General features: G+C 43.1%; 1 protein-coding gene across 1 annotated transcript in view; it reads left to right on the top strand.

Annotated features, from left to right (window-relative positions):
• The window catches only part of CBX2 (chromobox 2), a 34,024-nt gene extending 24,365 nt beyond the window's left edge, over positions 1-9,659 (top strand). The window contains exon 5 of the mRNA XM_058166448.1: positions 5-9,659. Coding sequence (XP_058022431.1) covers positions 5-1,360 — 1,356 coding nt within the window. The 3' untranslated portion in view covers positions 1,361-9,659. The remainder of the gene's footprint in view (positions 1-4) is intronic.
• Positions 9,660-12,245: the final 2,586 nt, after the last annotated feature.

Consider the following 12,245-nt stretch of genomic DNA (forward strand, 5'->3'; position numbering starts at 1 on the left):
AAAGGAACCTGAAGCTCCCTCCAAGAGCAAATCCAGCAGCTCTTCCTCCTCCACCTCCTCTTCAACTTCTTCTTCTGAGGAGGAGGATGAAAGTGACCTTGAGACAAAGAGAAGTCAGCGGAACAGGGAGAGTCACCCAGTGCCTCAAAAGAAAGCTCAGATTTTAGTTGCCAAACCTGAAAACAAGGACTCTGCTAGGAAGAAACGTGGGCGGAAGCCACTGCCTCCAGAGCAGAAGGCAGCCAAGAGGACAGTCAACCTAACCAAGGTGCTTAAATCAAATAGAAAGGAAATGGGAGGGGGAGGGGGGTCCAAACTGGCAAGCAAGATGCAGCCACAACATAATGCTCAAAGTTCTGGCATTGCCATGCTTAAATCCCACATGAAGGAAGCGCAAGGTGCCTTCAGCGGCTTTTGTTCTGGAGCATCCTCCAATGATAACCTCTCCAGCCTAGTGAAGAATACTACCGTTGGAAGCCCAAATTGTGGTATCAGCTGGCAAAGCTCGATTGTCCATTATATGAGTAGGATGTCACAGAATCAGAGCTCCGCAGATGCCTCTGCAGTGGGACGACTGACTCTGAAGTCAGCTATGTCCTGCAAGAACAGCCTAGGTTTGGATTTAAAACTAAAAAACCAGAAAGGTTCTGGAAACCTGGAATTGACTGTGCAAGGATCCAAAGTGACCAAGAGACCGAGTAGCAATTCCTTGGGGGAACAAAAGGCAGGGAACTTGCACAATGGCAACAAAGTTCCTTCTGGCTCTCCTAGCAGCCAGCCATCTTGCAACCAAGAGCTCAACCTACAAGCTTTAAATCTGCAAAGTGTGAAGAATGGGCCAAACTCAGCCAGCAGTAGCCATATCTCTCACCATGGCTGCGGGGCAAAGGCAGTTGGCAAAGGCAGTGGCAACAGTTTAGCAACAAAGACAAGCGCATCCAAGGGCAGCGGACCTGGGAGTGGCCAGAACATCGCCAACACAGGGGCCACATCAACAGATGCAGATCCTTGCAAAGGTGAAAAGCCGGCACAAAGAGCATCAATTAGTGAGAGAGATGTAGCTACCAAGAGTAATACCACCTGTGCCCAGGAGGGATGTCCCACAAAAGACAAGATTTCAGGCATGTCAGAAGGGAGCACCGGAGAAGAGGAGACTAGCTCTGATTCTGACAGAGATTCTGCTTCTTTTCCTGGAGCAGACCAGAATACGTCTGTTTCCATCCAGACTAGCCAAGACTGGAAACCTACCAGGAATCTTATTGAACATGTTTTTGTCACAGATGTGACAGCTAATTTGATCACAGTAACTGTTAAGGAGTCTCCAACAAGTGTGGGTTTTTTTAACCTAAGACATTATTGAGATCCAAGGCAGATGAGCATTCTTCCTCCGTCTCATTTGACTCTCCCTTTACTGTCCCTTTGGATATTAGAAGGAGAAACAAACCACAGTAGTTAGAACCAGAGAAATAAGTTTAGGGGCTCTTTTCCAAGACTTTTGGCTTTACTTATGTTACTCACCAATACAGAGGAGTGTATTGAAAACTACATGCTTTTCTGTACTTGAACACTTTAGCTATATGATTTGAAAGACCAGAGGATTTTAACATTCAAGAGAATAAATATATACATATACATATTCATTCTCCTGAATAGGTTCTCTTAAGTTTCAACACTTCTCAGCTCCTAGAACAAATTATGTTAGTTTAAAAATTTGTGAACAATCTATGTTTAGGATACCTGCCAAGCACCATATAAAAAGTTTGTCTTAAGGGAATGTATGTAAGACATACTTCCAACTTGCCTTGGAAACTAGAGGGTATAATATATGAGACAGCATTGGTTTGGAGCTGGGACTAACAGCTATCAAGTAACTTTGGTTCAGGTTGAGCATTAATCTCTAGGAGCTTCAGAAGTAGCAATTAACTTGTTTGAACTAGTATCTCAAAAACTTGCGAAGAAAGTATGCTTTTCATTCTGCCAAATATATCAACAGATATAGGAAATCAGCCTTGGAGAACTGCAGAACAATGTTCTCAAGAACTTGAAAAGACAATATGTTTTTCAATTTGCCAAATGTCAGCCGATGCCACTCAGATGAGAATGCTGCCTCATTTTTAACATCTGGGTGTACATGAGTGTACGCACACATATGAAATTCAGGAGATTTTTACACATTGAAAAATTCTATATGGAAACCTGTTCCATGTAAAATGTGACATGTGTAAATCATTGCTTAAATAAGCCATGTGTTCTGAGAAATTGCTATATGCTTATGTGGTTGAGGCCACTTGTGGGTTCCCAACGTGTTCATGCACACATGCACACATATACACATTTTAATGCTGTTGCTTACGCAGAAGAAACGGGAAGGAAGCAAAATTAGAGATTTTGCTGATGTTCAGATTTTATAAGCATAAGATGCCTTATAATGTGAGATGAAATACTGTTGATGTGTGCTGTTCAAATTGACTTGAGAATCTTTGGAACTAGAAAACAGGTTTTTGAGATTTCTATGCAATTGATATCTTTCCGTAGTCCTCAACTCTCTTGAGTTTGGAAGTTTGCTTGCAGACGTTTTGTTACCAAACTAGGTAACATCATCAGTGCTACTGAGTGTGGTGTTAGCTATCTGAGTGTGGGGTCACACACCCCATCAATACTGTCAGGGCATATTGCTGTACTGTTATAAAAACATGGAACAAACATCAGAGTCACTTGCATTGATGATGTTACGTAGTCAGAGAATGAAACATCTGCAAGCAAACAACCAAGCTCAGAGAAGTCTAGGAGTCCACAATTTAACCCTAAGGTACAAATATTCTCTTCTGTTGGTGATACCTTTCTACTTATTCTTACCTGCAATAAGTACAAAAAAATTATGGCAGTTGGCAAGATAACATTGTGATACGAACTGCCATTTACTTTTATTTGATCTCTACATATGTTCTGTATCTCCCAATTAAATTCTGCTACAGGGCATTACTACAGAGCAGAATTAATTGAAACTTCTCTTTGCTTTATTCTTCCATCAAGGGATGGCTTTAACATTACCTTGACCAGGAAGGTAATGTATGAAACCAGAGAGGATAGACTTGAGTGAAAACGTCCTTGAAGCTATGTTTATTTTAGGCTACCTGCTTTCTGAAGTCAAGTGACGATTCGGTTTAGGTTTCTATTATTTCTCTCAGAACAGGTGTTTCCTGTTGGTCAAGAGCCATGATCTAAGTTTGGGCAGCGCTGAGCTCGGTCAAGTCAACTGACAGTCAAGCTCTATCAGAATTTGACTGTGTTCTAATAGTGTGCTTCTAAGTCCCCATAGTCCTAGCAAATTCAGTAAAAAGAAACAGAAACAGGGAATGTTAAATTGATTAGGAATTTTATTGAAATGGGTATTTTTGCAGCTTTCAAAGTCATAAAGTACATGATGTTGGACCACTGTTTTATCAGACCCCATTCCAAGGTAAAGGAATGCAAAGGTTTTGTTCAAAACTTTATGTTAAGACCACAGTTTAGTTTGTTGTGTGTATGTTGTGATATGACTCAGCAAATGGTTTCCAGACTTTTGGATCATTTGGAGGATTGGCTTAGCCTACTACTATTCTTGCTCATACTGTAGTTTCTCTTTTATATTGCTGAACCTTTCCGCTACTGCCATACGAGCTCTGAAGCTAAGAAAAGGCAAGTTGGCAAATTTATCAGGGATAAAGTATTGCTCGTGCTTATGTTAGCTAATATGATTTTGTTGAATACATTGATATGGAAGCTTATCTTTTTCACCAAAGTTTACTCACATAGAAAACAATTCCAAGGAAGTCCATGAGATTTGCTTCCATGGAGCTGTAATTTAAATTTGATACGCCGGGTTATAATAGTGCACTGAATGAGTCTTCTGCAAACAGTGCTTCTAGTTCCTTAAGCTTATTCCTCTTGATGTGCACTGCTGCTTAATAAGGTGATAGAAGTTGAGCTAGGATTTTCTAAAAGCCTATAGCTTGGTAGAATGCCTCCAAGGGTCAGGCATCAGGCTTAATACAATGTTATTCAGGTAGCATTTTCATATAACTCTCCTGGTTTGAGTCCTAGGCTGCCTGGGGTCTCAGCTCACCATATTAGTTCCAAAAATATTCTTTGTTTAGATCAGAGGGGGGGAAAATCTCTTGTGAGAATGTGATTTGTTATAATGTAAAAGAAACCATCCAGTGGCTATATTACAAACATCCTGATAGATAGCAGTAAGAAAACAAGGCTTTTGTTCTGAATCGTAGATTTGTATGACTTTCTCATTCAGTGCTTTTAATCAGATGCCCTCTTTTTGCACTTGCTCTCCATTGCAATTAGTGCAGTACTCTATAAATTTTGTATGCCTCTGAGTCAGATTACACAATTTCCATTTTCTATTTTTTTCTGGAAGTCTCCCCACCTCAACAAGTAATCTCCTTAGAGTGCCCAACACTATCCAGGGGTTTCTGTCCACTTATTTTAAAGTTGTCAGTGTGTAATATTGAAGGGGTCACCTTAGTCAATCTTTTAAATGCCTTTGGTAAAATCTGCCAAATTTAGATAGCCCAGGTAATGCTCAGTCAAAGATAAGTTGCCTGTGTTCTTTGTAGCACTTGGTGCATCCCACTTAGATATTATCAGTGAAGGATCTGAGGAACTGAGGATAAGAATGCCTGCCTATCTCAGTTTTTGTGTGTGTGTGTGTGTGTGTGTGTGCGTGCGCATCTCCTGTTGGAGCTGTCCTTGGCTAAACTCTTTTAAACTTCTATCGTGTGCCTTTTAATTCTGAGTGTATGTTGACAATATTTTGATAATTCTGCCAAAGTAGATGTTTTTGTGGAGAACTAAGATTCTGGAGCAGAGTCAGAGGAGGAGGCTACACAGCAATTCAGTTAAATGAAGTCAGTTTTCTATGAGACCCCACCGCACCCTTTCTTGTAGAAGCTATTTTCTTTTCCCAAGGAAGAAAATTCCATTAAAACATTGGCAAATATTGCTTACGGACTTGAAGAATTTGGTGGTTTCAGAAATGGGAGTTCCTCCCACAAAGCCCTGTTGTCCCCAGTCCAATTTCTCACGTCCTTGTTATGTTGCATATGTATGCGTACATAATGCATGCACCTGTGTTACTTTGCTCTTTGCAGGACTGCTGCTTCTATTAGCCTACATGCAATATTGTCTTGTTTCAACAAGTCGCTTCTGGTTCCGTTTATTTTCTGTACTAATTTTTTCTCCGACTGTGATCTATAATGTGCAGCCATTTCCTCTCACAGTCATCCTTCCCCCCCCCCCCCGATCTGTATTACAGATCTTTAATTCTGGTTTTCAGTCAGCTGGGTTTAAAACGAGCTTCTTTCTCATCTCCGTCTTGCTTGGAAAACCGAAATGTTGCTCTCCTTCAGAAGCTCAAATGCTGTTATGCCTTTTGGTTAACCAGCTATTTCGGTTTCAAAGTCTAAAGTTCTAAATAGCTTATCTGAATGAGCAAGTTGGCATATTCTTCTTTAGTTGTATATTGAACATGCAACTGAACTCCAAAATGACAACTAACCTTGTATAAGCAGATGGTGCATGTGAGTTCTCTAGTTAAGGACTCAATTTTATCAATAATGGGTAGACAACTGAATTTGATGACGATCACTGCTCGTTTTTATTCTTACATGTTTTTCTTAGGCTTGTTGCTGTGCCTCTTCTGTGCGTGCTTTATATATGTAACAAACTGCTTTTAAAAGTTCTGTTGTTACTATTCTACGTTTTAAAAACTTTCTATAACAGGTGTGTTACTGCATTAATCAGGTAAATATTTTTTTTTTTGGAGTAACTTAGTTACTCGGTTTACACTGAGCAAAAGTGCTCAGTTTAGTCTTGTGATTTAACATTAATAACTGCAGTACCAAAAACTAAAGGGGAACAGAGTTACTTTATATTACAGTGCTTCTGCTACTCCAATAAACATTCACTCTATTCTGCTCCAAGCTCAGCGAAATGCCTTTGCAAGAGACTCGCAAGAATCGGTTCAGTGTTTCTTGCAATGTGTGTCAACCACTGTATGTTCCATTTTTTAAAAAAGCCAAATAGTTCTTGTATGACATTTTCTAATTGCTTTAACTGGAGCTGCTTCTTTGCTTTTATACTAAGAGAACAAAAGTTGGGGATGTTATTACCCTGGGAAAGCTTAGCTTCTTTGTTTGAGTGGGACAGACTTTCCAGGCAGAATATTAAATAAGGCTGACAGCAGTGTCTGTCCACTGATCTCACTGTGGGTTCACTGCTGCACTGGGGTTTATTTGTTTGACCCTGGCTGTGTAGCTTGCTTGGTTCTGTTGTGTGATGTCTATCTCCCCATTTTCTTGCCACTTACTCTAGTTTAGACTTGAGATTACTATTCTGTTTGTTTTGTTTTTTTAATTTATTTCCCAGCTTAAAAGAACTTTTAGACAACATTATGCTGGACAGTTTTTGTATAACTTTCAATTCTCTGTTCTAGTATCAATAAATATTTTTTTAACTTAACTGACTGTGGCTTGTGCTGCCTCATTTGGATAGCCTTTTCACTATTAACTTGTTTCCCTAAATCTTAAGATATTAATTCATTTATAACACATATTTTACTGACAATGCAATCTTATACATGTTTAATAAAATCACACTGTATTGTATGGGTTTTATTTCGGTATATAATTTCAGTTTAAAAACTATTTAACTTTGCCAGTATAAAAATACCTGCTGATACAGGCTTCAGAAGCAGTAGATGAGAAAAAGAAACATTAGAGGCTTCATTCAGCAGATCTGAAGATCCTGAGCAATTATTAAAGCATATAGCCACTGATGCAATAACATATAGCTCTCTTAGAGGATTTTTCAGAGTACTCCTTCACACAATCCCTCTCCCACAAAAATATACAGTAATAGGTTTGGGATGCATTCTATGCATTTTCCTTTAACCTTTCTTTGTGGTAGTGTGTGAAATTTCAGCACTGAACTGATAATTTTTCACAAATCTTGCAGAAAGTTATATGGCCTTTTCTGAAGCACATGAGGAACTACTAAATATCCACAGCGAGGAAAAAGTTTCAAGCAATAATTTTGCCCCTGGTTATGTAGATTATGGGTCTTTTTTTGTCATAATTTGCAGACACATTAATCTTAAAGGTAGACAAAATTGAATTAGAATACTTCGCTATCAGAAATTTTTAATGAGCTCTAAAATGCATTTTTAATGTCACAAGATATTTACACTGTCCTTTGTTCTTATCAATGTGGTGGTGTATTTGTAGCCCGTCCTTGGGATTAGCAACTGTTTAATTACACCATAAAAAAGAAACATAATCTTCTGAGGAGGAATGCAGTGTAAAAGTTCAGGGGAATGAAATATGAAACCCACCTTGTTTCATTTAGAGACTTTATCTTACAGGCCTTTTGAATAGTTCACCATACTTTGGTCAAGCTAATGAAGACCTGATCTAATTGACCTTATTTTACTTAAACAAAGCTAGAGATTGGTAATGAAGTTAAATTTATAACTGCATCTTGCTATCTAGACAAGAACAGTTCCTTACAGTGCATTTTCCTGGGTTAACATGTGCAAATTATTTAGAATAATATATTTTGTTTGTCTCGTCTTGCCAAAAGGATATTCCTATTCTAACACCCTTGTCTGTTTCATTTCTCATGGGTAATTTTAGCTGGAAAATTGATAACAGCAACTGGATTCTGTTAAGGCTGATTATATGTAGGCAGCAAAATAAAGAACACTGAATAAACCAGGATGGCAATGAAATCACTACTCATGTCGACTTTAACTTAAAATATGTTATGATGAAGCTTTGAATCCAGGATTCTTCAAATGCTGGTAGATTAATGGACTTCAAATGTTCCTGGGTGAAATTCAAATCCGGAACTGATAAATGCAGCTGGAACAGCTTTGTTCTGCTTTTCACTTTTCCTCCAAATTCCGGGACCTTGCTTCGTCAGCAGTTTCCCGAGTCTTGCCATGCTAAAACCGGCATAAGAAGGATTTCCCTTCGGTCGCGTGTGTCAGTCCAGTCCAAACCTGACTTCCTGGATGTAGGGCTCCGTCATCAAGTCGCCCCTAGTGGCCAGCTTAGGGTGATACACCCCGATAAGGATTTTCTGAACTCTCCCACGGCAGTCAGCCGCCTGAGGCTCCGATAGCCACAGCGTGTCCAGCAGCCACGCAGTTTTTCCCAGGGGGCTACCCCTGGGTGGGCATCGGGATAGGATGCAAGGGGTGGATGCAGCTCAGTCTTTCCTCCGCCTCTTCTTCCTTTTCCCGTTTCCATCAGGAAGAATCGCATCACGCAAGGTGCTGGCACCGTTCTGAATGCTTTAGAATCTCGAAGATTTGCTGCGAAGCCGCGGGGCACAATGACGCGTCGCTCACGTGGAAGGTCTTGCAAACCTGGCTCCGGCGGTTCCTTCAAGGAACTGGAGTCTGCACCTCCGGGCTTTACGGGAGGTGTGATCTCAGCCAGCGGCTGCAAGTCGTTGGCGTCGGTTGCACCAACCTTAGCAGAGGGACCGGGGGATTCTGGGAGTTGCATTCCGGTACCTCTGGCGGGCGGCCGCGTTGGAAGAAGCGTGGCTTTGTTTGTATCGTTCTCCTGATCCGTAACAAAACTTGGGGCTCGTGTTTCCCGTTCCTTCGCTATTATTAGAACTGCAATCATTTTGGAAGCGATATCTGGACCGATTAGGAAAACCTGTTCGTCCACTTCTTTTACAGCTGGGGGTCGCTGTTTTGTGGCAGATGTTGGTCGCAATCCAGCAGTCTTTAAAAAAAAAAAGGCTGAAGCTGCTCTAAGTCCTCTCTAGGGAGAACCCCAAACAGCCCTCCCGGGGCCAAACAGGCGGCGGCAGAGAGGAGAGGATGACCTTGGAAACCAAAGAAGGCCTTGGAGCGAGGAAAAATGCTCTCTGAGTTCGTGGAAGAAATGCCCAAGGACTTCCTCACTTCACAAAAGTTATTTGAAAAGTTCATTCATTCAGATTAATCCGGAGCGGGGTAGCGTCAAGCATTACGATCTTTAAGAAGATAATGGGCACCCATCTTCGTTGGTCCTCTGATGTAAACTGTTAGCCCGTGGTCCGCTCATATTTGAACGACACCCCCACAAACCAAACTACATATAGCCAGAGCTAAGAATAGTTGCATACGAATAAGTGCCTGCGATCGTCTGAGGTTGGAATCTTTAATTCTGAAAAATATTAATGGCGGGTGGCAAGTGCTTTCCCTGGGACTCAACACTCAGCAAAGCTAGCCCTGGTTGCCAGACCCAGCTCTATGTTTTCTAAGGAACAAGGGCGCTTTTCTGTTCTTGATTGGTCGATTCACTTTCTCCAAATTAACCAACTGAAGTTTGACCCTGCCCGATGGAACTTTCGACATGGAGTTTGGGGTGGCCCGACATGGAGTTTGGGGTGGGGATGACGCACCTTTGACTTCATTATAGAGCCTCTGTTTTCGGGGAGTTGCATCGCTTTCGCCTTCCCTGGCCAGGTAGGATCACGTTTGCCTTGCGGACTCTCTGGAGAACATGCCCAGTGTCCATTTCCCCGGAGCCTCCAGGCTGGGCTCTCTTTTCCCGTTCTTTTTTCTGAGAAGCTGTCCAGAGGTCCTCTCTTCTAGGACCTTCACTGATCCTGAAAAGCAGAAAGAAACCTGGTTCATAGCGGGATGGGAGGTCACCATGAAATCCCACATCTTATCAGTTCCACTGGGCATTTTTTTTTAAAGGGCAATGGTTAATCATCTCCCTATTGTTGCCAAGAAAAATCGGCTGGATCTGCACATGAAATCATGTGGAGTCTAATTTGCCCCCAGACAGATTTTACCGGTTACTTCTAAGAAGTCCCATTTAAGATGGGCTTCCGTCCATCCCTTTCTCCGTCTCTTCAGCCATTCCTTACTTTTCCATTCCTTCTTAGTCAAACAGAAATATTTCATGTCTTGTCTCATGCCCTCATTTCCTATTTGCTAGATCCAGAGCAAATCTGTCTGGAAAGTCAAGATAGAAAGAGTTCTAGGGTCTCTGCCCCCACTTTCGGCTTGGTGTAAAAGAGACCAAAGGGATCCACTTGGAGCGGGAAGGGGCGTGCCTTTAATCCCAAAAGTTAAACGGCGAGGTGGTAAGAGAAAGTTGGCTTCGAAGGCAAGCACATGCGTACTAAGAAGTAGAAATTGTCTGGGTACAGTCTTCTGAGCCGAACTGGTTGGGCTTTCTTGGCAATCAATTTTTTGAACCTCTCATGTTAAGCTATAATTCTGAGATTTCCTGGTAGTCTCCTATTCCAAGGATCAATCAGATCAGAGACAGTGAAGTTTTTCGAGACCGGCCGTCTAGTATTTTATTGAATGGAAGCCAAAGGATTCCCATTTCCAGTAACTGTTAAGAAAGTTCATCCGCTGCAAGGCTGTAAAATTTCCGTTGGCAATGGACCACTGGTCAGGATTGGTCTAAACAGAGGGGTTTTTTGACAGCTGACTAACCTCTTAGCAGCGGCGGCTCCCAACTCCCCAATAAGGAGAAAAGAACGGATAGGATATCTGACATTAGTCACTGCCGGGTAAAACCAGACGGCGCGAGGCGCGTGTGTGCGGGAACATAAAAGTTTGCGGGTAGAGTGAAGGATGTGAGAAGCGGCGATTCCTCTTCCCAGGATGCGCCCGTCATCCTGAAAGCGCTCGCCTTCACATTCAGAATCGCCGCGAAACTCTCCTGTTTCGATCTCCCGAAGGGCGGAGGGGGAGGGATATGTCTTCCTGTCTTTGGTTAGAGAAGGGGGCGTCTTAGAAGTCGGGGAGAGGAAAGAGTCTGATCTCGTCCCAGCCCGGGCCAGCTAAAACTGGCACCGCTCATCCTTAATTTCACAGTCCACTTCTGCAGCTTTTCCTGGGCAAGAGTTTAAGCTGCCTGCTGGAGACAAGATGAGCTGCTTACTAAGGCTCAATCCTAGATCTCCATCTCCGCGACAAGCCACCCCCATTCTTTATGTCAATTGTAAGGGTGCCTTTTAAGAACCTGTAAAACAACCACTATTCACCGCGCATTCACGCACATCTTTTGGGTGTACGGCTTTTTATATTTTGGGTAAGACTTTTTGCAAACATTGTAAGGTGCTTCGTAAACTCACTTAAACCAAGTTTCTTCTTAGAGCAGCCTTCCTCAGCCTGAAAATCCTGCGAAGTGTTTAAGGCTTTGAAGTTACTCCCAGCATTGCTAAGCCAGATCTGGGGAAGGCTGCCTTAGAAATTACCAGCCGAAGCCATAAAGCAACGCCTAGTGAGCGGGGAGCAACAACAGGACGGCGTTCACTTCCTTAGTAAACACACAGCGATTTGTTTTGCCAGTTTGGCCGGCTGCCTTCGGGGGGGAAAGACAAAAAATACGCGGGTACAAAAGTTACGGTCTCCCAAAGAGCTTTCGCCTTGCCCTCCCTTCCCATTCCCAGCCGCCGTCCCGGATGCCGGGTGGTGAAATCGGGGCAAGCCGTGCAGGAGGCGTTGGAAACACCGGCTCCGGTCGCCGCCCCGACTCCTTTCAACCTCTTCCTCTTCCTCTGGTGGGAGGGGAGGAACCTCCTACTCTCCCCCCTCCCCCCGCGCTGGTCTGGGGGGAGGAGGAGGAGGAGGAGGAGGAGGAGGAGGAGGAGGAGGAGGAGGAGGCGGCGAGAAACCCTTGACTCGTCACTCCAAGTGCCGGCTCTTCCCTTCCAGGACCACGAGCCGCTTAGCAAGGCGAGGGAAGCAAGCCGATGCAACCCCACCCAACCAGTGTTTCTGGACTCGATAATTGCCTACCTGAAGACACACACACAAGACTGAAAACACGGCAGAATAACAATAATTATGTTGGCGCAGAATCTGGAGAAGGGAGAGGTGCTCATTGAAAATAAATAAAGCCGCCTTTCCCACAAACCCGACGCCTTGGCCTCCTCCTTGGCAGGTTAAGGCGCGAGGGAAAGGGAATCGCTGAGTCGATCTTTAAGATCCCCGACTGGGGGCAGGTGCGGGAACAAGAAGCTAAAGTCAAGTTCCTCGCGTGGGGTGCGCAGAACCCCTTTGCAATAAGTAGGGAGGGGGTCTTTATTAAGCTTGATAGTTCAAGATTACGGCCGTCTCTGGTATTCGTTGAGATAGCGATTACATCGACGGCGGTGCCGCGATTGAATCATACGACCCACCTTTACGCTGGGAAGCCCGTAGCCAACCTTGGGACCGCGGT

Source organism: Ahaetulla prasina, chromosome 2, assembly GCF_028640845.1.
Source record: "Ahaetulla prasina isolate Xishuangbanna chromosome 2, ASM2864084v1, whole genome shotgun sequence".
NCBI classification, from domain to species: Eukaryota; Metazoa; Chordata; class Lepidosauria; order Squamata; family Colubridae; genus Ahaetulla; species Ahaetulla prasina.